Below are 25956 nucleotides of genomic sequence, written 5' to 3' on the forward strand. Positions count from 1 at the left end.
TGATGTAAATCAAATCTGAAATGTGGGCTGAGGCACAAATGTATAGGTGAAAAGCAGAGCTTCAATTTGATACAAGAAAAAGGAAATGTTTGAGAAATGATCTGTGTGTTATATGTGGCCTCAGAGAACAATTCATCCATCATTCAGCTAACTGCTGACAGCTTGCTTTCCCTGGGGAGTTAATTTGATGGCAACTGCCTGCCCCTAGCTGTCATTTTTGTAGGAGCTGMGAAGCTTTTTCCTATCACAATCAGGGTTGTTGCACTCACCTGACACCCAGCATGCACCCAGATAGGTGTCTGCCACTTTGGGACAGAGAGAGCCGCCTAGAGTGGACCAGAGAAATTATTGTGGCCATTAAAAAAGCTCTTGGTCAGCTGCCAAGATGCCCTAGGAACAGGATGTTAATGCTTTGACAGTTGAGCCATCCTCCAGCCATTGCCAGCACTGACTCTTCGGTGACACCGGAGCCTGCCCTGGCAGCACCTGAGGGTTTGGGCCCCTGCACTGGGCTGACCTTTGTGTGGTGACTGTATGGGAACGGGTTATGTAGAGAATTAAAACAGAAATCTGGAAATAGGTGCATGTGAGGTAAAAGTTGGGAGGAAGGTGGAATGGACAGCTCAACCTTTYATGCTATAAAGTAAAGTAAAATGAAAAGGAAGGAAAGAAGAAAGAAACTAGAATACAGCAGAGTAAAATTTGGGTCCTATTCTGAATTAACAAAGAACTTTGTGTTCCAGGAGACTTTTGGGKTTTTTTTTCCAAAAGCTCTGGGGATATTTTTGTACTTTAGGCTTCATATGCATGCTATAGTTTTGATTCCCTTTGTTCTGGAAAGAGAGATGAAACACTCGTGTCTTGTTTTAGAAAGGAATAATTTTGTTTTGATTTTTAGCCCAGAAGTAAGTTTTGCCAATAAAGAAATAAAAATGACCAGATACATACTTTCTGGTCTTCTGCATGTTGGCCTCAAAACTGAATGGGCTCAGGTGTTTATAAAAAGCCACGATCCTTTCATAWTGCTGCAATCTCTTTTGAAAGCAAAAATACATTTACATGAAACTTGGAACTTACAGTAGAAGGCTTAATAATTTTTATTTTTTTCCTTTCTTATCTCAGCTGTAAGATGTGTTTGATTGATGCTGCCATGGGCCCTGTTGTGCCTCAGAGTACAAGAAAGGGGAGAGTTAATGGTGATCCATATATCCTAACCATTCAAGGACCAAAAACCCTCCTTTGGGATGAAGATTAGAATTTCTCTTCTAAGGCTGACTTTGATACAATTATCTATTTCTTTTGCCTATAATACGTGCCTCCTGAGAACTGTCAAAGGACACTGTTGGCACAAGTTGTATGTAGCCAACACACCCCTATGAGATGTGCCTTATTTTTTTGAAGAGAGCATTTTCTTCCTGCTGCCTTCATATGCCAGTCCCTTACAGTGGGTGGGGTCTGGGTTAAGTTTAATTTCTGATTTTCTTTTAATTTGCTTTGGTATACTTGTGCAGAAACCCATGCTTTGGAAAGACGCATTAGTCTTCGGCACAGATTATATTTAACTTCAAATAACCAACATTTGGAGCTTGGAAAATTGCATTTCCTATGAATGAAACCGTATATAATTTATATCATGCTTTTTCACAGAAAAGCCATTTTCTTTTTATGGAAAGACTTACTTTKATGTAAGTCCCTCGAAGCTGATTGTAAAACTGAAGTAACAAGTTAATGATATGCAGTACCAGAGACTGTTGTGTGAAGTACTGAATGCTGAATTGCAGAAAGCTATGTGGATATATGAAATGTATTTGTTAATAGTGATATGGTATTTACAGACCGAAGAAAAGATTTTTCCAGTTTCTTCTCACAACTTCGTTGCATGTCTTTGCACAACAATCACTTAGAAATTCAGGATTCAGGTCTTTTTCAGATGAAGATCTRTTTTCTTTCCAGATTCATTTTCAAAGTAGGACTTAAGGTACAGCTTCAAGATTACCTTTGAAGCCCCAGACAGAGGTTACTACATGTCTGCATGCATGATTACTGATGTCAGTTTAAGAATTCTAGAACTCTCTCACACACAGAATAAATGGTTGAATAATTTAGTCAGAATAACCAATGCCTCTTACTAAATTCCCTATTTTCCTTTACTAAGAAATGTATTTTATTGTTTGAAAATCTTTCTAAAAACCTGTATTGGGATGAGCAGATACTTTAGAGCGTAAGAGGTACTTTSTTTTAAAGGAGAATAGGGTAAGAGAAAAAATTCTTTCTGTTCATTTGTGGCAATTATGTTCAAGCTATTTGAATTGAAGATGTTTTAGATAATTAATTTTTTGTGCTCTGAGATCATACCTGGACTTGATGATATCATCAAAAGCAGTGGCAACAGTTCCTGTTTCTTTGATGGAGCTACAGTTTCTTATGGAGMGGCTTGGATATGTAAGGGACACAAGAAGGAGCTTTACCATTAAAACTGTTACATGGTAGTCAATTACAAAAGTAATTCCCTTAAAAAGGCTTGTCAAAGAAACCAGCAATTAGCTCTGAACTCTGTAAAATTTCTGTCGTTAAATATAAAAGAGTGATCTCTTCAGCTTGTAATTATCTTTATGGGCTATAAGAAACAGGATCAAGGTAAAGAAACACATTTCCTTTCATTAAACCCCATAAGTACTTTTAGATGGAAAGGACTTTACTATGAAAATATCAATCAACTTAAAACCTCAGTGTGATTTTTTTAGAAAAAAAAGTCACAAATATGTATTTCATTATTGAAAATGCCTCCACTTGTACACAGTACTTGTAGGAGCAGAGACTGATGAAAAATATTTGGAAACCAGCAGAGGGAGGGTTTTGTGGAGGGAGGAATATGATGTCAATTAGCCCTAGATGAGCCCAGAGGGGTGCAAGACTGCAGGTTAGTTGACAAAAAGCTCAGAAATATAAATGAAGCATTTTGGACAGATTGTGCATTCCTCAATGCCTTTGGAGTAAGAGATTCAGGTAAGACTCTGACTTTCATGCTGTAATGTACCCTTGACCAGAAGGTCAGCCCAAGAGGAACAATTCAAATTCCTCATAAACATCTGATTTTCTCCTCAAGAGGCAAGTGATACCAGCAAGTGTATTGTTGCTTTTCGGGGAAACAATTTGAAAAGGACTCATGTCATTTAGGTGCACAATATCTTACATTAGGAGCATTTTAATTTGGAAGTCTTAAATCTCTCTTTAAAAAGAAATTTAAAAAAAAAAAATTAAAAAAAATTTATTCCCAATTGTGATATATAAACATAGTTACGGTAAATCCAGTAGCTGGGTGGCCTTTTCCTGACCCCTGCTCTCTCAGAGTCTTTGAATGCAAAATTGCAGGGATGTCTTATAGACCAAAACTGATTTCRGTGGTATGTTTTAAAAAGAAGAAAAAAAAAAAAGTGGGTCTGAGGAGAGCAGGAGAACCCTCCYTATGTTTGTAAGTCTAGTTATGACAAGGCTAGCAAAGCCAAACTGCATTGAAGACACCTTATTGGTCAAATGAAAGTATTATATCTTCAATTTGGTTTATGTCTAACAGATCTGCAACTGTGACTTGCAGAGTAATTTTTTACGTAAAAAGTTCATTATTATGGCATAGCAGAGTAGCATTTTTCTTGTACATAGGATATTTCCAAACTATTTCAATTACTCTTAGTCTACGGTAATTTGATAGTGATTATTTATTTTAAAAGAACATTTTAAACAGTTACCTAAGTATATTTTTCCCGGCTGTTTAACTAATTTGCTGGGTTGTTTATTGTAAACTGTATTTTTAGAGAAAAAAGTATGTATTATTTGAAACTTTCATCACAATATTCATGTCAGTGAAAGCTTGACTGCCTGTTTTCTCTGCAGATTTATGTAAATTTTCAGGGACCTTGTGTGAATGGAAGGAGTCTGAATTTGTGTCCATGGCAATCTGTTCAATGTGTAGAGGAAGTTACAATGGCCTTAACCCATGAAAAGGATCAGTTGTTTTCATGGAAAGCAGTCAAGACATGCTTTGAATTCAGATAGTCAACTTAATCAGAGCTGGACTTTGTTTTGTGAGGGTTTCTCTTTGAAAGAGCTGAATGCCGGTCACCTGCTACAATCAAAATACATCATTCATCTGTAAAGGGGCATAAAAATTTAACAGTTAGCTGAAGAATGGATACATCCCTGAAACAAAGGAAAAAAGTCCTGCAGTTATTTACAATCTCTACTTGGGCATGTAGAAGCATGAAAATGCCACAGTTGTCCGGGCTCATTACCTGCCTTCAGGCACGGGCAGCTGGGTGAATTCCTACTGTGCTTCTTTAGGACTGGGAATTCAGCAGCTCTTGTCCTCACTGCCTTCCTGGGTGTGGTGGGAGCCCTGCCTGGGCAGAAGTGGCCAGCACACCTGCTAGGCAAAAATCAGGGGGGTTTGAGCAAACATGGGAATTCAGAGTCATATATCAGCCATCAGAGAATGTAACAAGAATTGAAGGCTAGTCCTCCACCTCATCTTGATTTTCCTCAGGAAAAAATGGTTTTGCTGGTACAGCTTACACCCCGGGTAAGAATAAAGTGATTTAAACCATATTCCTTTCTGTCTTTACTAAAAGAAATAATATATAACATTAGAGAGGGTTTTTTTTTTCCCTGCATTGAAATGAAATTGCAGTGCAAATATTAGGAGAAGTATCATTAGGCAAGCTGTGTTTGTTTGGCTAATCAGCAGAAGTTTAATTTGGAAGATTGAATAATACTTGTGTCAGTTTTGTCTGTTTCAACTAATGAAAGTAGAAGATCCTTCTGCTCCATATCTAAATCTGCTGCAGAATCTTTCCACAGATTAATGGTAGATTTTTATTAAGGATGGCTTAGTTTTGATGATGAGAAGGATGACAAGGTTAAAATTAATAAGTACAATAATGTGAGAAAATAARCAGTTCAATGTCGTTAATTTGTGCAAGTATTTTTTTGCGGTATCTATCAAGTGCTTCTTGAACATTTTCAATGTTATCAGTGTTAGCTAAATAAATTTGGCCTGTTGTTCCATGAAGCTGCATTTAGAGAGCATTGTAACTACATTTCTTGGCCTTCCTTGAAAATGGCATTACCCAACAGCTTTACAGTGGCAAGAGGCAGATCTTTCAATGCACAGCTCTGAATGAGGACAGCTGGTACTTAMCCTAATGCAATTTGAGAGCTGTAAATTCCTGGAATTGTCTTCATAAGAACTACTGTGCCCTGTGCATGTCCACCAGTGGAGATGTTTGGACATTAAAACTGTAATGGGAAACATGGTAACTGCTTGAGGGAGAAGAGAGAAGACCATTGATGGACAATCACAGTGTAAGCAACAACATCATCTTATCCAGGCAGAGGAACAACCATTAAGTACTGTAATGGATGGTATTTTTACTGGATGTTTAAGTTTCCTTTCTCCTTGGGAGCAGACAGTAGCAGCAAGGATTTCTTTAAAAGTGGCAACAAAATATAAGAGCATAGGGAGAGGCATGCTGTTAGGGAATATCTCAGATGTCTTTACAGGAGGCATAGGGATCAATGGCCAGATCAGGCTGTTCTCTTGGTTCTCCAGGTCAAACACAATTAGATAAAGCAGAATTTCTAGAAACTGGGGAAAAAAGCAATATTAATAATAGTAGTCACTTAAAAAAAACTTTGTAGAATAATTGGGTTTTGAGGATGAACTGTTCAGTGAGGAATCCCAGAATTAGAGCATTTGAAAATGCCATTGCCCACAACATAAAGGATGTACTCTGTAGTGTTGGTTAGGCCAAAATCTGCTCTACCTTATTCTTTTACAAGGGCAGTGAAAGACAGCGTTGTCTAAAATCAGCATTTGCTCTTTGAACAAGGTGGACATTGCAACACAAAAGTGTCATTTGATCCCAATTCTGTAAGGTAGCTGCAACTGATGGATCGGAGTTTTTTCATTTTATTAGGAATATCACATCCCAGTCACATTTTGCTTCTCTGATGGAATTTCAGAGTTATAAGGGGGACATTGCTAAAGAGCATCTAGGGACAGGGTCCTGTGAATTGTATCAAGGGAAGAGTTAGTCCAGCCAACTTCTCAAAGTTAACTTTGTTTTTTACCTGGATATAAAAGTAGATTGTCTATCACAGAACAGTAAGTGATACTTGTTTTAAGTTAAATAGTAGGTGCATTTCATCTAGGACAAATGCTGCCACTGTTTCAAACACCATGGGTCATTCATGTGTGGTGTGCAGATAGCAGGAATAGCTACATTGGGTCATCCCTGATTTCAGTATTGTCTGACAGAGGCCAGTGCAGACATTTCAGAAGAATGGGCATGAAATCACACAGTAGGTAGAAGTGAAATACGCTCCAATCTTTTCTCGTATTTCTCATCTATGCCAGCTACCTTTTGAAATGTATTGTGAAAATTCTGAGTATTCCTGATAYCCTTATAGTTATTTCAGTCTTCATTTAGCTGTTATCCTGAGCAGTTTCTTGCAGTGATAATTGCCTAGACAGACGTGAATAAAGTGAATCCTTTCATTGCTTTTCTTGCATTCAACCTCCTTGTTAGTCTTACATTCAACCTCTTTGTTAATGCCCCTGGGTGTTCTTGTTCTTCCAGACAGATGGGAACAAAAGTTCCCAGTCTTCATCTTAGCAACATTCATTATTCTTTATATTTATTTTTTTTCCAAACAAACATTCTTAACTGTTTCCATCTCCTTTATCTAGAACTTTTCCATGGCCACTTTCATCAGTGTTCCCTCTCATCCATGTTATTGTGTGTAATTGTCTTCGAGAAGATGAGATCAGTACAGACCGCTGTTTTCCAGGTGAAACAAAATTGATAACTTGTTTTAAGGGACAATAATACTTTTTCTTCGTTTTTCAAATATTTCCAAGTTTCTGCTTGGACTCCAGATRTACACTGAATTAAGAACTTGATTTAGTTGTCCAAGGATGCCCCAGTGTATGCTATCAGCTGACAATAAAGCTGCGATCAGCTTTACCCGACTAAGTAAAAACAGAGGTTTTTGCAGTGTCTTTTTTTCAATAACTTTTTGCTGCTACATCTGTCAAGCTAATCATCATGTGGCATTGTTACACATTTACCTTGCCTGTTACAGCTCTTTGGACTTAGTGAAACCATTGCCTTACACAATCTAATTAAATGAAATCTCAGTGCTTCACAATATAAAAGATGCTCTTGGATTGCTTAAAAAACTTTTTCTCTTTCTGGAATATTAGTAGACATTTGGAAGACTTCTAAAATGTTGCATCACTATTTAAATGGGAAATATTTTTTTTCTTTTGGGGAACTTTTTCAAAAGCTTGTGCATTTTTATTACTAAAGGTAAGTGTCAGTGTGCTATTTTGCTGGCCTTGCTGTCCCTTGAATGTCAATTCAAATTATGGTGCCGTCATCACTCCTTAATGGCTCATCTGCTGTTCACTGGGTGACCTGTCCCCTGTTCATATTAGAAGAAAGGCCTTGGCGTGTTTGTGTTCAAGAGATACTTTTCAGGTTTGCACCGGCAGTGTTAGTCTAAGCTTTGTCCTGTTGGGCTATTTGCCCATTTTACATGTGCCCATTGAAATCTTACTGGTTTGTTACATTGTGCTGATTATTTCATCCTGCTACTCCTTGGGAATTCAATTAGCTTTTCTTTTCTAGCCTCTGTGACATAGCCATATATATATACATATATATATATATTTTTTATATATTATAATTTATATATGTAATATTTATGTATATAATTATTATGGCTCAGACTTGTTCTGGTAGAGTCAGCTGCGTGTTTCTCTCCACTCAGCAGTTTTATTTTTCTCAAGGCAGTCACCAGTGTCTATCTAGAAGTTCAAACCTTCCTTGCTCACTCAAAGAAGTGAGTTTTAGCACTTTGTTCATGTGTCTCTTTGGGCCTGCACCATTAAATTGAAGCATTAATAAGAAAACAGGCAGTGAGAGAGCTTCTTCTAAGACCATATGTAAACTTGCAGACCGTTCCCTATTCATGGCTCTGCATTACTAGGCGTGATCTGTAAGTCAGGCTTCCTCCCCAGCACAATGGCAGAAGTGCCTAAATGGCTCTAGGACAAAGCTCCCTAATTATGTGCCCAACAAGTATTCACAGAAGACACTCTGAATCCAGCCTATTGAAGTTTTACCCTGTACCATAAAACCTTTCTATAAATATTCATAAGAGAGAGGGGGACAGGCAGACATGCTTCACAAGCTGCTAATTAATGCCTTTACCCATGGTTTTATTGCTTTACACCTAAACCAAGGACAGGCTGTGTTTATCAAGGGCTTTGAGGATTTGGGGAGCCTGCAGTGGGAGTTCAATGTTGAAATCCTCTTCTGGTACTAATTCTTCAACACTGGAGAGCCCAAACCCTTTAGTTCTGTTGGGAGTTGAGATCTGAAGCGGCCAAGAGTTTAAGCATATGACTTCCCAGTGTGGRAATGACTTTGTCAGTCCTGGTGTAAATTCACAATTTATTCGCTTTAGTGCATTGAAACCTAAGTATAGGACTCACGGATGCTTATTCCACTAACTTAATATACGGTTTTAGATAATGTTTTCCTGATTCTGCTTGCTGTTAATTAATGGAGCAATTCATTAATTTATTAGTTGGCTATAAAAGCAATTTAGTCCTGGTACATGAGTCATTGCATGTTTTTCTAGTTAGGTACGTTGTATTTAATTTCTTCCCATTTCAGTGTTTAGTTCATAGTATAAATTTGCCTGTGAATCACAGTGGCGTTCTCAGGCTTACAGATTTTCATTTCAAATATTTAATTTCTTTCTTCTAGAAAGTCACAGTCAATTTGCAGTTGGTTATTGAGTGTTGACAGCTGACTGCCACAAGTCCGAACTTTCAGTTGTGTTGAACTGATGGGAGCCTYGGAGGAGTGCTGCAATAGGATTCTCAGTTCAAACTGTGTCACACACTCAGTGTAGGATTGCAAGTAACAGGAGGTCAGAACCTCCATTTTGTGGTTCAGTGCACAAATTAAGGCTTTTCATGGAGTGCCACTACTGCCTGAGACCTGTGAAAATGTTTTTTACTGCCTTAGCGAAAGGTTGGTTTATATGGGGAAATGGTTATTGCAGGAATTTTGTGTTTACAGTGATTTTTCAAACCGTGTATCTATCATCTTGTGGGGCTATTATTCCTATATTTTGTGTCAAATCTTGTTTAACTCAGTTTATGTCTCCTGAAAAAATTCAACAGGCATTAGAACTGAAAGAATAAGAAGCAGAAAAAAATGCTGTGGGTTTGTTTTTCTAAAATTATCGATCTGTGTTGTCCGCTATTACTGCTATGTAGAATGTGCATAGACATTATGAGGATGGGTGGGTGATGATTRTGGGCCTATACAGTGGTTTTGTGTTCTGTCTGCACTCATGTGGGACTTACATAGCTCCCAGTAAGATTCACCTTCCCCCTCCAAGATGAAGAGCATGTTGATTAAATGCAAATTAGCAAGAKACATGACTGTAAAATATAGAGTTTCATGCAAAATATCTGATCAAAGCATCTTATTCTCTACTTCCAAATACTGTTAGTACTTGAATTCCGAAATTGTCTGTGAAGTTCCAGTTTTGTGGGTGATTGGTGCAGGACTAGGATGAGATTCTTGTTTCCTTTATGGTACTCTCTTGGGCAAACATAAACCGTGAGACAGAATTTGACCCTAAAACTRTCAAATGGTAGGTACAGTGTAGATAAAAAGTTACTGATGAGAATTAAAAATGAAGTCAAGAAAAGACATGTGAAGAAAATAAATTTTAAATTGGCTTGACCTTATTTTATTTGAAACCCTCCTAATTTTTAATTTATTCTATATGAGAAAAAAGTCARTATTGCTGTAGTTAGCTACAATAAACAATCACCTCCAGGAGCAATCAGTACACATGTTGTTTTCAGCAGTCTGTGAAAGTAAAAATACTGTTCTATAGAATGATACACCCTATTTGTGTATGTTTGATGAAGTAGGGGACCAGACACTGAGCGTTTGCTTTTTAAAACACGAGTAAAATGTGGTCAGCAATTGTCTGGTGTGAGCTCAAAGGGCCTGGATTGTATGGAAAGAGAGTGGTGTGCCACTCTGCCCACATGGTGCAGGAGTTGGCAAAACGTGGAGGAAAACCATCCTCTGGGACTTCGAGCCACCCCCCTTTTTTGGAACTTTTATTTTTATGTGACTTCTTTTCCCTAAGTAATAAGAAGCTAAAACAATGTCATTTAATCTGTCCATATTGGCTTACAAATTTTTGAAATTAACTTCTGAAGAGATGAAGTGAAATAATAAAATTATATCCCACTAAAAGCAGAGGCCATACTAATTAAACTTGGGACTGTGTGTCCTTGGTAGCTGTAAGATCTGAATGAGGATTATGGGAACCTCAGCCCCATCCAACAGCACCAGACCCTCATCRCTCAGCCCCTTCCAGCTGCCACCATCTCTGAGCAAAGCTCAAAGGTCTTGGGAAAATTCTGGCTGAGTGCATTAGAATTTTTTTTTTTTTTCTGATCTATGTGACATGTACTTTTTTTCCCCCATAATTTCCTGGTTTAGGTTGTGCCATAGAGGTTAAATTCAATACACATTCCAAATATGCTGTGGAAAAATCTCACTTGGAGATTGTAATTAGACTGTACCTATAGTCAACAGGTGTGGTTCAACCTATTCAACAGTGAGTTTTAAAGCCTTTTGTAATTTTATACAGCAGGAGTCAGACTGAAAAGTGACACTTAGGCAAAAGACAGACAGCCAAGTCCAAAGTTGCCCAAGTCCTGAGAATGCTGAGAAATAGATGCCTGACTTTATGGATACTTCACTCCTTCTTCTGAAAGTYTCCTGAATGCTTAAGATTCTGCTTTAGAACTCTCTGGACAGCATGGAGCAGCCTGGAGTAGCCTGGAGTCTATTTCATATCTTACACATTTCTAATTTAAAAAATTAATGATATTTCAGGCATCCTTTAAAAATTAAACATTATAAGAGCAGGTTAAAAGACACATTTGTAATGTTAAGCTCCGTATAAGGTATTACTAAACACTAATTCTCCTTTTCACTACATCCTATTACCTTGAAAACTCCATGAATTTAAGGAGACAGGTTCCTATTCCTTTGACTAGGGAGGGGTGAATCTATGGGGCAATTGCTCCTTAAGAGCACCCAAAAGGGAAATTCAAGGCATCTTCAGGGCAGAGGGAAGCTTCTGCCCCTTGCTCGTGGTGAAGAGAACCTGAGTGGAGTGGGAGGAAACACAAGTGGCCACGTGAATCTCCAGTGCCACAATCAGAGGACCTCTAAGGCTAAAAGGCAGCACAGGCTTTGGTTCCTCAAATCAGTGTATTGTTAAATACAGTATTATGAATTAATTTTAAAGTAATAGCATGATTCTGATTACTTTCTCTGTGATCTCCCTTATGCAACTATATTAATAATTCTACTGCATTCTAGTAAAAAAAGAAAATTATTTAAAAAATGTAACGCAAACCCATAAATTACATGTCTTTGTTTTGACTTTGGTTTGTGTTTCTGGTGTGCTAGTGTTTGTCAAATTTTCTCTGTTGTCTATAGCAATCATAAGACACGGTTTTCTTTTCCAAATGATATGTTTCTGTGATGAGTTGCAATAAGGAAATGGCTAAAGGAAAACAGTAAACACRAGATTTAGAACATGGTGTTATCATAAGAAAACGCAGTATATGTCTGTATATATTTAGATACCACTTAATGACAAATCCTTACAGAACAACATTTTTCCAGATACATTGATGCACATATATAATATAATTGTTAGGATTTCTCAAAAAAGGCAGGTTCTATATTTGTTTACAAGTTTTTTTTTGTTTTCTTTATATTATGTTCATATATTTGTTATGAAATAGGGACATATTTTTAGAGATATTCAGTCACTATTGGTGTTCACTATGAGCTTTGGAATTTTTCAGTCTTGGTGTGATGTGTGAATGTAGTTTCTTGAAGGGAGTAGAATGATGTTGGTATTGTTTTATAAAAGGTATGTGACAAAGTCCCTARACTTATTTGAATACTTATAAGAAATCATCCAGGGCAACCTCTCTCTTCCCCATGGTTATTGAAAAACAATTTCATTGAAATTGCAGTATGACTGAAGGGATAATAGTTAAGTAGAATTTGCAATTCCAGCATCAAATAAGTGGGAAAKGAAAAGATATAATAATTAAAGGCTTCCTCCTGCAAGGAGTATCTTCCTCTCAATACCCCCTTCTCCAACATCTTCAAAAGATACAGTCTAAGGCTGTTCATTAGGGTCCCCAAGATGATTTTAGCCATTGAAATATTTTGTAAAAGATATAGTTTTTAACAGCTTGAATTCACAGTCCCTCCTGTGCTAAAAACCCATTTATTTCAGTAAYTGTTCCTTTGAGCTGACTTGCATAAGGTCTACTGTCAAGAGCTTTAGATAAATATTACCAGAGATGTAGAGCTTTACTGGTTGGTAGCTGCTAATATTACCAAGCAGAGAGGCATTGAAGAAATGTAGTAATTAAATTTNAAAAAAAAAAAAAAAAAAAAAAAAAAAAAAAAAAAAAAAAAAAAAAAAAAAAAAAAAAAAAAAAAAAAAAAAAAAAAACCCCAAAAAAACAAACAGAAAACAACCGCTTTCCAAAAGCCAGTTAAATGTGAACTCTGGAATTTTGGATATAGGAGTTAAATTTGTTTTATTTTTAGTTGCACTTTATTCACAATGAGTTCCTTTCCTTGAAGGGAATAGTGTATGTTTTTACACTTAGGTGCTAAATATAAGAAGAAAAGCACATATTCTTAATTCCTAATTATATTTATCACCGTACTTGACACATAATTTTGCTAGAAATCATGATTGTTTAAGTTATTGGAATAYCTAGGATGTTAAAGAGGATCATGTGAATAGAATTAAGTTACCTTTACTATTTATGTTTAAACCAAGTTCAGTTGTGTTTACCTCCTTCTTACTTCTCTGGTACTGCTATGAGAGGAATAAATTAATTTTAAAATAAAATGGCTATAGTTTTCCTGACTTGATTCAATTCTTATTTGTTCATGACAGTTCAGTCTGGATTTACTTTTTATTTGTATGATTCCATTAATTTATATGTGTTGAATGAAAAGACTCACTGGGTATGGGGAAAAGAATCTGGGTAACAGCAGAGTTATAGAAAAGTGTGTCGGGATTCACTCCTTGGTACCTGCTTTTTTTTAACATCAGTTCCAATTCTTATAAACACCAACTTGCCTCAATTCACACATGGCACAATAGTGAAACTTTTTTGGGCAATTACAGTCATCTTATATTCCTCCTGGTTTTGGCTTTGGAGCTTTGGAGCTTTTAAGTTGTTCTGAAGGATTCTAGTTCTGTAGTTGTGCAGAGCTCTCTCATTCTGTAGGTCCTCAAATTAGTGATATATCTCTGTGYTTAGCTCAAGGGCTTCACAGGCACTTAATTTTACTCACCTGTGCCTCTTCAGAGATAACCACTGGTAAGGACCATTCTCCCATCTAAAAGCTCTCCTGGTACCTTGGTTTCGGTGAGCACACACTTGAATGCTGCATCAGTGACCAGAGAAGCCTTAAASTTTGCCATAGGTAATGCTTCCACTGCTGGCCAGTGGCTGTGTGAGAAGCTGCACCCTATCAGACCTTTTGGGTGTACAAGATCCCAAGTGGAAAGAGRCAGCCAACATTTCCTGCTGCTTTGCCTGTAGTCAGAGTGAAGGTGGCAGTCCATAATTAAAATATGTTGAATCATACCCTGCAGTAGCCCTCCCAGTTTCCTTGGCTGCTTAGGAATTTCAGGGCCCCTCTAAATCTCAACATGTAAAATTTCACAGTGATAGAACCTAAATTGGTCAAATTGGAGTCTTTGGTACATTTACATATACAAATGCCCTTGATAATATATGATTTATAAGTCTTAGTTGATGCCATAGGTATGATACTTTAAATTCATGGCATTATTCACTGTAAAGTTGTGACAGGTGAAGTAAGCAGAGTGCCTGTTAATACTCTGGTGCTTAATAACAGCTACTTCTAAACTAAAATGATTTTAAAATCTTTTTCTTCTACTTTTTTTTTTAATTTAAACACTATTTGTGTTGATAATTAAACACAACAATGGCTGAATTGTAAGAAGAGTTTTATTTTGGCTTTATATTTAGTGCAGGAAAAATCTCACTTGTCAATCTGTATTGGAATGAGCAGCCTACACTCAAGTGTGATGGAGGGGACTCTTTTTATATATACCTGATCACGTACAAAAGCCTGAAATAAGCCTACACAGAAAAAACTGAGTTAAAAAAGATTTTTAAATTTCTCTAAGGGTGTGACAGTTCTCTCTCAGGTCTTGACAGAAGACTTAGACACTGATGTTCAGGGGGAAAGAATACATGAGATTACAAAGGGGGGTTATTAAAGTATCTTTTGGTTTTTTAAGGATTTTGCAGATGGCATTGCATCATTAAATAGATTCATAAAAAGAGAGAGACCTTACTCAGGCAAATGTAGATCATTCTGTTAAAGGGATTTATAATTAGCTAATGCCTTTAAAACTTCAAGAGTGTTAGCAGGTTGTGCTCTGAATCTTTTCATTTCCTATGTCAGTATAAATCAAGAGTTATTTCAGCTGAGGCAATGAAGCTACACCAGCATAAGATTGATGAAAGATACAGAACTGGATCCTGTGACCTTCCTGTCAATAAAAGAGGCTAAAATAAGGAAACTGAAATTGTTGAAGAAGCAATCCATTTATCATCAGATGTGATTTTGCACAGCTTTAGCTCTGTTTAAGGCTCTCAGAAGCAAAACCTGTATAATGAAACTCCATCCCATCTATTTTATTGTATTCTTTTCATATTTGACAAGCTCCAAGCATCTCTTTTGTTAATGATATGTAGCTTCTTTTTTTTTAATTTATTATTATGCCATTTTTGCAGTTTCTCTTCCTCTCTCTCTGACTTCTTTGCAGCAATTTTGTCMGATGTCCCACTTCTTAGGCACTAGCTATGTGCAGATTCTCTTTCAGCTACTCTGTATAAGCATTGCTATTACCATCCCATTTCAGTTCTACAATTCCTAATTCTTCTCCAGGGAAGGTGTGTATATCTTAATTTACAAATAAGCCACTTGCCTGATAACCTGTTTCTGATAATAACCAATGCCAGCTGGCAAGGCAACTGGATTAAAAGAGGGCGAATATGCAATGAGAATTTCCCAGTATAATCCTCCCAATTTCATCAATGGACCTAGTGAGCCAAAAGTGGTGTCACTGTGTTTAAGAATGTTTGTGGATTTCTCCTTCACAGATTTTTAAATCATTTCCAAACCTATGTAATCCTGTGATATTCACAGCTTTTCGCTTCTGCAGTCAGTAATGCCAGTGTAYAGAGCTGAGCTCTCATGAGACACAATTTACTTGAAATAATAGCTTCTGTATTTCTCAAAGAGAAAATGATCACATTTTTGAGTGTGCTATCCTTGGTGGTATTCTGAGGGTTCCTGTGCACTTCCTTGGCCTAAGAACCATGCATTGAATCTTCCCCATGTAAATTGGAATTTTAATACCAACAAAGCCTTTATCTCCATGATTGTAATACATTGCCATTATCCACTTATACCAGATGAATGCTTATTACTTTAGAATCTCTCCTCCTTGCTCTCAAAATAGAGTTTAGTACAGGAGGAAAATACTGAATGGACCATATATTCCAGGACCAAATCATGTTTGTAATCTAAATGCATAGTTGGTAGTGCCTACCCACACTGTACTGCAGAACATCAGTGTCCCATTTGTAGATCTCACTAACGCTGACATTACCTAATGTGTCCCAGTTCCCATAAATAAGTCATTCTGTTGTCAGATTCTCATAAATTCCAGTCCACTGCAGGTGCAGCTCACCAGTTCAGGCTGAGCAGAGGTAAAACTGCAAGGAGGTTGTCCCTTTTTCCTCTTGAATTGGGCAGCTGGTATATCCTGACATTGCTGTGGCCCAAAGCACATAAAGGGCTAGTAAAATTACAGCATCCTGGTTTAAATTTCAGTGCCAGATTATGCCTGAGCTTGTATCCTTTGTAGCAAAGCAGCACACTGAGTGCAACATCCCCAGTCTCTCSAGCACTATCCTTAGAAAGCCCTTTTAACCAAGGCACAGGAGAGGGGTCTCTGGTGGATGCTTGAGGTTTGTTGCCTCAGCATCTCTGAGAGGATTTTCCCCAACAGAATTCAGAGGTTTAAGGTCCCATTTCCTCTTCTCTGACTCATTTTTCTGGCAGAGTGTCAGATCAAGAGGATCTCCCTCAAAGACAATTCCTTCTGTTAATTATGAAAGCTATAAATTTTTCACCTTTAGATATGCATAAACATGCATTGAAGATTAGAATGTTTCTAATGTTTTCYACTGATTCACAGCAGTAAATGAAAAGCAACTCAACTGAGGCCAGTAAGTACAAAAGGAATATCAGACTCATGTCAGAAAGAAGTAAATCTGGTTATTTATACTTTTTAAACAGCAAAAAGTATCTACAAGGTCTTACTACTCGTAGCACTGTGCTTTGACCAGAGATCATGTTCTCTCTTTGCCCTGCGACTGAACATGACACAGGATCAATCACAAATCAGTCAGTCCTGCTACCCATAAATAGCAGGGCAGCATTTGCCACCATCATTTCTGATTTCATGGGCTTTGGGTTCTGGGGCACACAGGGTTTTGACAGAATATAAAAAGAAAGATTTGGCTTTGAAGGAGGGTAATAAAAAGCGGGGGAAGGGGAAGCATTTAATGATATCTTGCACATCTTTTTAATAGGCATAGAAACATAACTATAAAACCATTTAAAACATGATCCCAAAACCAAACTGACCTGTTCTGTTAATAAATCAACAATTTATGGAAACATGTTCAGCCACTTCCTGGAAACAAAAGAGAATATTAAGGATTTTTTGCTTCGTAAAGCAGCACATCATCCAATAAAATTCAAACTATTTTGGGCACTGGCTGGAGACGTCAGTCAGTGTCACAGGAGTCATGCAGGCTGTCAAGCTGATCAAGCTCAATCAGTATCATAGATTTACGTATAAAAACACAAACTTGACATCAGTTTTGACTTTTTTTTTTTTTTTTTGGTGAAGATGCTCTTTCCATCTTCATTTAAATTAAATGCGATGTCAATTTGTTAACTTAAAAAAAAATAAAATTAAAAAATAAAATAATTTCCTTCCAGCTGGTCTCTACTCTGTTAGCTGTTTAACACTGGCAGTTTATATAGTACTAGAATGCATGGTTGTGTTTCCCAGGGCAGTTTACACGAGCATCTCAAAGGAACAATTGCTGCATGGCTTGTCCTCACACTCAGGCAGAACTTTCCTCTGCCACCCATGCTAGCRGTGAATCTTCAGTCATTTCCCAGATGAAATTTGCTTTTCTTCCCCACTTTTGCCACATATTAAAGTGTAAAGAGACAAGACCAAAACCACTGAGAGTCCCTGCAGATGTGAGAAGGTTTATGGCTGTGAATGTTAGTGGAGGGGCTGTGGGCACACAGCTTTGGAATAACAGGTGAAGGTGTATCACTCCTGGAATCTTTACAGACTTTCTGTAAGGTTTACTGTGTCAGTAAGTGTGTAGTGCTCCAAACATACCTTGCCCTTTTTTCTTGTTCATTGAAACTAGCACTCTTTGTTGATCAGAACTCCCKGTGAAATTTAAAAAGTAGTGGGAAGCTCTCACACCCAGCCCTTGATTAGTTTGCATGTGACTGCTCAACTGGTTGTGAGAAGTAGCAATTAGGAGGATGATGGATAAAGGAAGAAACTGGAGACATCAGTTAAMAGCCGTGAATCACAGCTTGCACAGCTTTCTTTTCCATAATTAATTGAAGGAGCAGGCACGATGCACATTGACTTGGAAATGGGGCCCAAAGACAATGGTTCATGTAAATCCTTTTCCACTGCTGTCACTTACCTGTGTTTGGTGTTAGTCATGAGTGAATGTTTTGAATTGTTACAAGGGATAGTTGAGAGTTTCTTGGCRGGGAGGGAGCACGAGAAGAGAAAGATAGTGAAGGGCAATCACATCACATGGAGGAGGCAGAAGTAATAAAACATGGACTTCAGATAGGTAGCAGAAAGTCACTGTAAGATACACAAACACGTGTAAACCTGCAAATAGAAATGATGATTTAACATCCTGTAATCAGTACTACATTTCTGCATTAAAGAAAAAGAAATGGATATTAAGAAACTGTTTCATTAAATSGTTTACTGCATAAAATTACCAGAATTTTATGGCATTTTCTCAAGGAAGCAATCTCTGTGTGTGCCCAACATGCTCGAGGGCAAATATTTCTTAAATAAGTTTGCATGTCTTGTACTTCTCTAGAACAGTAATGAGATTAGTTAAYATTATGGCTCTTGAAATGACAGTCTCAAATAAGTTGTATCTGCAATTTATATGCATTAGTGATTATTAGGAGGCATAGTCATCTATTTGCCCATACCCTTGTGTTGCTAGAATTGCACTAGAGGTGGCATAAAAAAATAACAATGAAGGTTACTTAGTAGTCAGAGTAAGTCAATGAGTATWTACACAGATTATTTTTCTCTAGAAAAATATAACATAATTTTAAAGTAGCTAGTATCTAACCTTCTCTCTCCATCAAGGTTATGGACGTACAAGTAATCTCACATACTTTAGCTGCAATTATGCCGATGATAGAATACAAATTATATTTTAGAATATTTTATTAATTATTGTTTGTCTTCTATCAGTAGTACAAAGTTACAGAAAACATGTAAAGTCAGAGGGCTTCTTCATAGGAGGGTTGTATTAATTTTAAAAGAGGTCCAAGATAATGACAAAGTAAATTATTCATCAGCAATTAAAACAGTGATTATCTTGTTGGAGGGGTATGTGTCATCAACATTTTAAGGTCCTGTTAGSCTTCTGGTTTTAATAGTGTAAATTAATTACTATTTTGCAGATTTGGTGTACGGATACTATAGACAACAGCGGAAACTGATTGAAGAGATCGATTGGTCATATACAGGTAAGAAAAGCTGTCTATTGAATTACTGATTTCACTTTGATATATTTTAAGAGCCTTATATGTCTGTATGCAACTTACAATATGCCTAAACAATTGTCAAAATGAATGCATAGGAAATGGAATTTGAATAATACACCAACCTTACAATAGAAGAGTGTTCTCATCTATTTAGATTAACATTTTAATCTATTTAGTAATAGATTACATCTTTTACTTTTGGAAAGTCCTCATCCTTAAAACTTTGACCTGAGACCTGTCTTATTTAATGAAGGCTGGGCCAATAAATTGTTAGGTGCTCATTTACCATCTGAGCATTGCTATTGTAGCAAATCTCAAGAGCAGACAAGAAGGCTGAAACAAGGCTCGGCACATTATGTGAGAATGAAGTTATCCATGTACTGCACATGAACTTCTACCCTGAGCTTCTGAGAGCTTGAGCATCCTTTCCAAGTCCCACCCTGACTCTCCCAAGAACTCAGTCACTTTTTCCCTCTTATTTGCATGAGTAAGAAAGATATACACTGAAATTCTGCATAACCATTGCCTCAAGAAAGAAGAACAATGGAAAATTCACACTGAGCCTCATACGTTCTTATGTATAAGTCAAGCACTTACTTAAAAGGTAATTTTAAAAGTCCTAGATGTCTTTTTTCCAACATGTAGGAAGTGAGTTCTGTTCAGAGTCTTACATTTTAAATTGCTTGAGTTACTGTTTTAAAAATGCCAAACTATGAAAAATAAGGACTGCCAGATTTCAGTCTTTCATAAATTTGATTCAAAATGTGTTCCTGTAGTTAAAGAAAATTACATCATTCTTTTTATTACTCTCACTCTCTTTCTCATTTTCAAGACAGTTTTTATCTTCCAGTGTAAAACAGATCTAACAAGTTTTAAGCCTAGAGAGAATTGAAAGAGGCTAGTCATAAACCCTTCAAAATGAGATTTATAATGAAAACTCCCATTTACACAGATTGTAGTGCAAAATTCAAGCATAAGATCAATCAGTAAACTATTTCATGTTCAAAATAGATCTATTTTTTTAATATTGTAGTTAGAGGACTGTAGGGGTAAACCTCCTGGATTCCTGTTGACCATTGGGCAATCATTGAAGAATAGCAGATGCGGTTTGTTTAGGATATCAGAGCAKCCATGCACTGTGTAGCTGCTGCAGGTCACCCTTGATGGATATTTTGTATGGAAAAAYAGCCCAGACTTGGCATGTCAGATCATCCATCCCTGTTGTTTCTTGTCCCTTAACGTGTGAGGTACCTGTGTGCAATCATCTCAATTCATATGCTTTGCTCTGCTGATTCAACTGCTGGCAAAGCCTTTCTCACCATCCAGACCTGTGCAGGAGCCCTGCTTAGCACCGTGAGAGCCCTGCTGAGCATCCTGCTGCTCATGCAGCCCCCTTCAGCCCCCTTCACCCCCCTGCAGCCCCCTGCACCCCCCTGCAGCCCCTGCCCAAGGTGCATCCTGCCCTGCGCCTGCTGCCTCACCCGGCTCTCWGCTGTGCAAGCCCTGTGTGTCCCCAACATTCATTAACACAGCTGACTCAGTACGTGGTCCAAAAGGGATATTCAGAGCTTTTGGGGAAGGCTGCTGGTAAATTAGGGCCTGGGAGCTTCGGGCGAGCAACTGTGTTGCAAGCTGAGTAGCATGGGGTGCTTTGCTGAAATACCAAGTAATTGGTTCATGGCATAAAGTGGAATACACAAATTCAGCTTTCACTTATAAAAGGACAGTACTCCTGGATGTTAACTCCTGARTGAGCATTGTGTTTTGGAGGCACAGAAGTCTAGAGGCTGAAGCATTAATTTATCATCCTTAATTTATAATAACATAAATTATTTTATTCATAGGCAAGCTATATCAGGTAGTGTAGGTATAACCTCTATAACTAGTGCAGGTTTATGGTTTTGAGGCATAGACCAACATGTACATTTCTGAGTGGATCAACTATGTTTCGCCAGTACATTTTTTCCTCAGAAACCAGTTACATTCTTCTGTCTTATAACCTACTCACTGAAAGACTGAAAGTGAAACATTTCATTGAGTGTGAAAAATTATACTCAATGTGCCAATGATGTGTTTCGAGTAGGCCTGGGGAGCCTGCAACTGTAGAGTCTAATCCACCATGGGTAAGAGAAACCCAGCTGGCTTGGCAAATTAGCCTGAGTTTGAGCAGATGTAATTCTCTATATCAAATAGAAATTTCAGATTCATTAGCCACAGTGGGTCAATACACTCTGTTACTGGGATGATGTTGTGAGATGAAAGTGAAGTGGAACTAGAGAGTCTTACCTGTTAAAATCATCCAATTTCTGAAGGTGAAATTTCATAATAAAACAATTTCACACACTGGAAATTATTGTGGGTTATCAGATTTTGCTGTAGTGAAGTCATAAATGCTACTGAAACATTTTATAACACTTCTAAGGGTTCTGTTTTAAGCCATAGACAAAACCTGCATTTGCAAGCATTAATTTAATTTTTGTGTCCTGACTTTGCATGTATTTGCATAAACAAATACAGTGTTGAAGAACTGGAAGGTGCAAGTTCCTGCTACAGATGCATCCAGTTTTTTTCTGGAAAGGGGGATCCTGTAGCTAGGTTATTTGTAAAAAATACTGTAATAATCTCTCATTGTGTTTTTCATTTAAAAATTMATAGAAAATCTTTTAAAAAGAGTATTTTCAAATTATGTCATATGGTAAAAAGTGAATCCAGCCTTTTTTTTTTGTTGTAGAAAAACTCCATGCACTGTGAATGTTTGATTTCCTTAAATGAATTACATACTAATTGATAAGCAAAKATCATTTGGACAATATTTAACTGTACCAGTAAATACGCATTCATATATTATTTCAAAGCGTAAAGCAAGTACTATTCAGTTATTTTCTGTCTCAGAGGTGGAAGATTAATTTTTTTTTATGCTTTGCTTTGTTCTTGGGGTTGTTTGGGTTTTTTTAAAACATGGCTGGTTGATAGTGATCCATAAAAAGTCCAAGTCTAAAAGTTGATGTGTAAAACTGTCAAGTGATACCACAAAAAAGATTTTTTTCTTTCCCCAGTGAAATGTCTTTCTGTTGGGTTTCACTCTTGGGATTTTGGTTCTTGTTTACAACATGTGCTTTAGGGGAAAAAAGACACAACTGAAATTTGTTAAAAGCAAGAGATTCTAAACAGTCTTCCAGGAATTACAAAAGCCAAGGGTTTTAAACATTTAAAAAATTGAATGTACTGTGTAAATGAATAGCATAGTGAGATCAGCATTCTTCGTCTCACCATGTAGGAGTGTTATGTTTAGCCTGTGCTACCATTTATTAYGTGATATACTGATACACAATGACCTTACAAATATTGGCTACTCTGATCTTGAGGAAAGGGTAATTTTGGTAGAAACTGATTGGTCTCCAGGTATTCAAAAAACATTTTTATTATTTGCAAGCGGAATCTGAATAATACTTCCTTTTTCTCTGGGGAGAATCATCATGAATCTCAGAATCACAGTGTCAGGTAGGTTTGAAGGGGCCCTGAAGCTGAAACAGGTTGCTCAGACTTTGTCTAGAAAAGCACTGAAAATCTCCCAAGAAGAAGATGCTGCAGTTTGGTCAGTGTGTTCCACTATTATTTTGAAAACCATTTTTCTTTTACCCAGCTGTGTTACATCTGATTACAACTTGTGGCCATTGCCTCTCATGCTTTCCTTGTGCCCTGCTCTGCAGATTGCCTTTACAGAGCAGTAACTTAAGCTAAGTTCCCTCTCTGAGCTTGAGCTTCAGCAAACTCAGGTGCCTCAGCCTCTCCTCGTACATGATGTACACCAGCCCCCACACCATCTCAGARGTCCTTAGTTTGTAAATATCCATCTCATACTGGGTGCTGGAGGAAATCCAAACTGGGCTCTGCATTCTCGATGTCCCCTCACTGGTGTGCAGTAGAGAGAAAAGGTCACTTCCCTCATCCTGCTGGCTCCACTCTTGCTCAGGTAACCCAGGGAGTGTTCGTCTTCCTGACTGCAGAGGCACAGTGCTGACACACACACAGCTCATTGTCCATCAGGATTATTAATTATGATATTTCCAGATATTTTTTCATGTCTGCTCTATTTCAGTAGTAGTGTACAGTGATGATGCTCTTCTGGAGCTTGCATCAATACTTCCTTCAGTAATCATGCCTAAATGTAATGATTTCTTTGTTKTTCTCTCCTGTTGAACATTGAACTAATCTTGTTAAACCTGAAATTGTTACCTTTTTTTGTCTGATTCAATAGCCTCCTGGGGATATTCCCCTAGTTTATCTTTCTCATTGCTGTTGTTACGTCAACAAAACGTTATCTGTTATTTGAAAGTCTGGCTTTGCTGTCCCAAGTCCTGTAAATTTGCAGTGATTGCTTCAAATGTTCATGCCTGTAGTTTGGCTCAGAAATTAAAACAGTCTTTGTTTTCAGTGGTACTGAGAAAATACAATTTTCTTTCTTGCCCAAACAAGATCTAATATTTTAATTTCAAATGTTCTATCGTATTTTAGCACTGAGGAGATTCTGTTTCAAAGTCACTGCTCCTGAAGTTTATGGAAAAATATGTTGTTGCTTATATCCATAACAATGTATGGGCGTATTTTGCTTTTTCACTTGGCCTAAAAAGTGAGCAAGTATGTGCASTATCTCAGCTGTGGCTCAACAGAATGATTTTAACATTGGTAGCTAATTCGACTTACTCTGTAAAATGTCTGCTGCTTCTGCTACCCCCCAGTTTGCCCCCGGTAAACCAGAAAATCTGAGGCTATGCCCCCATCCTCACCCCGTCTCCCTGTTCAGCAGCCATCTGCTGGGAGCATGGACAAGGTCCGACATGCCGGTGCTGCTCCCTGCCCTGCAGCTACGGGGAAGGAGAGGCTGTGCTGATGTTTGTGTGAGCGTGGGCATGGTGCCTGCTCCCTGTCAGACAGCTCCAGGAGCAGGGCAAAGGGAGGCAGGAGGGAAGGGCAGGCTCTGGGTCCTGGCCATCGCCACCCAGGGTGCAGCATGATAGATGAGCCATTCTGTGAGCCAAACCCTGAAAACTGTGTGGAAGAGTGGGGTGCACCAGCAGGAGCCTGCTGGAGGTGGGATCCAGGAGCTGGATCCAGAACCRTCTGCTTTAATGGACAATTCTACCAGACCAGACTGAAATATCTCTGAGGGCCCTGGCCAAGAGTTGATTAAACCTTCTGCCTTCAATGGCTTGGTAAAATTGTGTTCTGGGAGATAATGCATGCCAAATGAACTTCAATTCTTTTCCTTGCTAAGTAACTACTGTAGCGATATCAGCATAACTTCATGAGCAGATCTAGGCTTTTTATGACCCCCTGTGAAATATGTAATTTTGTGTTCTGTACTCACCAGGTGTAAACATGACTGATGTGCTGTATCAGTTGTGGGTGATAAAGAAAAGCTGATGCTCCTGGGCTGTGTGGGTTCCTTCAATAAAGGATGCAGCATAAGAAATGAAAATAACATACTTTCTTTTATTAACTCATAAAAATAGTTTTGCAGGGGGACTTTTCTCTTTTAGTATACCTTATGCTTCAGAGGCTGGCATACCTTTTCTTGCATGATAGCTCATTACATGTATTTATAAGCCTCAGATCCCACAGTCATTCATGCTAACAGTCTTTTGTCACTAAATTCACAGGATCACTAATTAAAAAGCTTTTATTACACTGTTACTGTTTTTGGAATGCTGATGATTTCACAGCAGAAATTACAAAGTCATGCATCTGTTTGCATCAGAGGGACAAGGTGTCCTCAAGTGAGAAGCTACATGCTGGCATTTCTGGCCATTGATAAATTCCTTTTAAGATATCTCAGGCTACTGAATCAACAGCAAAAAGCATGTTATTCAACACAAATAAGATATTTATTCAGTATATTTGTGGATTTTTAAGTCATATAAAATGATATGAAGAGTCTGTTTACAAGAACCTTTCTTTTCAATGAAGAAAGATCCTTGARCAGTAGAAAGCTGTTAGCAGCAAAGTGGAATTTATTTAGCTTTTATTCAGTAATATTTGCAGGATAAACCAAGTGGAAAAAATTCTGAGGGATTTTGGTGGAGGAGGTAAGAGAATTGGATGTCAAATTCATGGAATTTTCAAAGTTGTGTGTTTGTAGGACAGGTATGAAGTACCACATGTTGTTATTCATATTGATCTCATCACTGTGAATTATAATATTTTTGTTTCAATTAATACTGAAGTGATCTGTTTGCCAAAGTTTCCTGCTAAGAAACTCGGATAAAACTGTTCCTTCCTTCATTTCAGTACTTTAATGCCATAAACAAAGGAAACCACTGGGTCATTTTCACAAACTGCACAGGAATTTTTCTGAACATTATTTATCAAATGCAAGGTTGGTTTCTGAAGCACAGAATTCAAAGGGTGAGGTATTTGCATAGTGTGGCACTGCTGTTATGCTGAAGTCTGTCCAGGGGTTAGAAAAATGTAGAAACTTCTCATTAAGAAAATGCATTTGGAAATGTAATGCTTTTTTGGAGTGCTGTCTTTGGGAATATACCAAAGTAAAATGGAAAAAGCAGATTGTGGATTCTCACAGTAGACTGCAGGCTCTGATTAAGCATTTTTGCCCTTCAAACTGATCATAAAAGTATGCTTATGCACATATTATTGAATGATTTCTCACTTACAAGTGCATTCAGTCTGTGTTGCAGTAGGACCATTATGTTCTTGGGGACTACTTGCCTATCAGCAAAGCACAGATGATTACTTTGAAATCATCATCACCTCCATATCAAGATGATCTATGGATTTGTGAGGTTTACAACCCATCAAATAATTCTCACATTGCTTACTT

At 37.6% G+C, this 25956-nt stretch overlaps 1 protein-coding gene across 6 annotated transcripts in view; it reads left to right on the forward strand.

The window, feature by feature from the left end:
• Positions 1-25956, forward strand: part of PTPRZ1 (protein tyrosine phosphatase receptor type Z1) — a 127237-nt gene that overhangs the window by 19532 nt on the left and 81749 nt on the right. For all 6 annotated transcript variants that reach the window (XM_057378434.1, XM_057378453.1, XM_057378444.1 and 3 more), the window contains exon 2: positions 19035-19100. In XM_057378434.1, the coding sequence (XP_057234417.1) occupies positions 19035-19100 (66 nt within the window). The remainder of the gene's footprint in view (positions 1-19034; positions 19101-25956) is intronic.

The sequence above is a fragment of the Malurus melanocephalus genome, unplaced genomic scaffold (assembly GCF_030028575.1).
Source record: "Malurus melanocephalus ecotype Western Australia unplaced genomic scaffold, MMel_1.1 scaffold_11, whole genome shotgun sequence".
NCBI lineage: Eukaryota > Metazoa > Chordata > Aves > Passeriformes > Maluridae > Malurus > Malurus melanocephalus.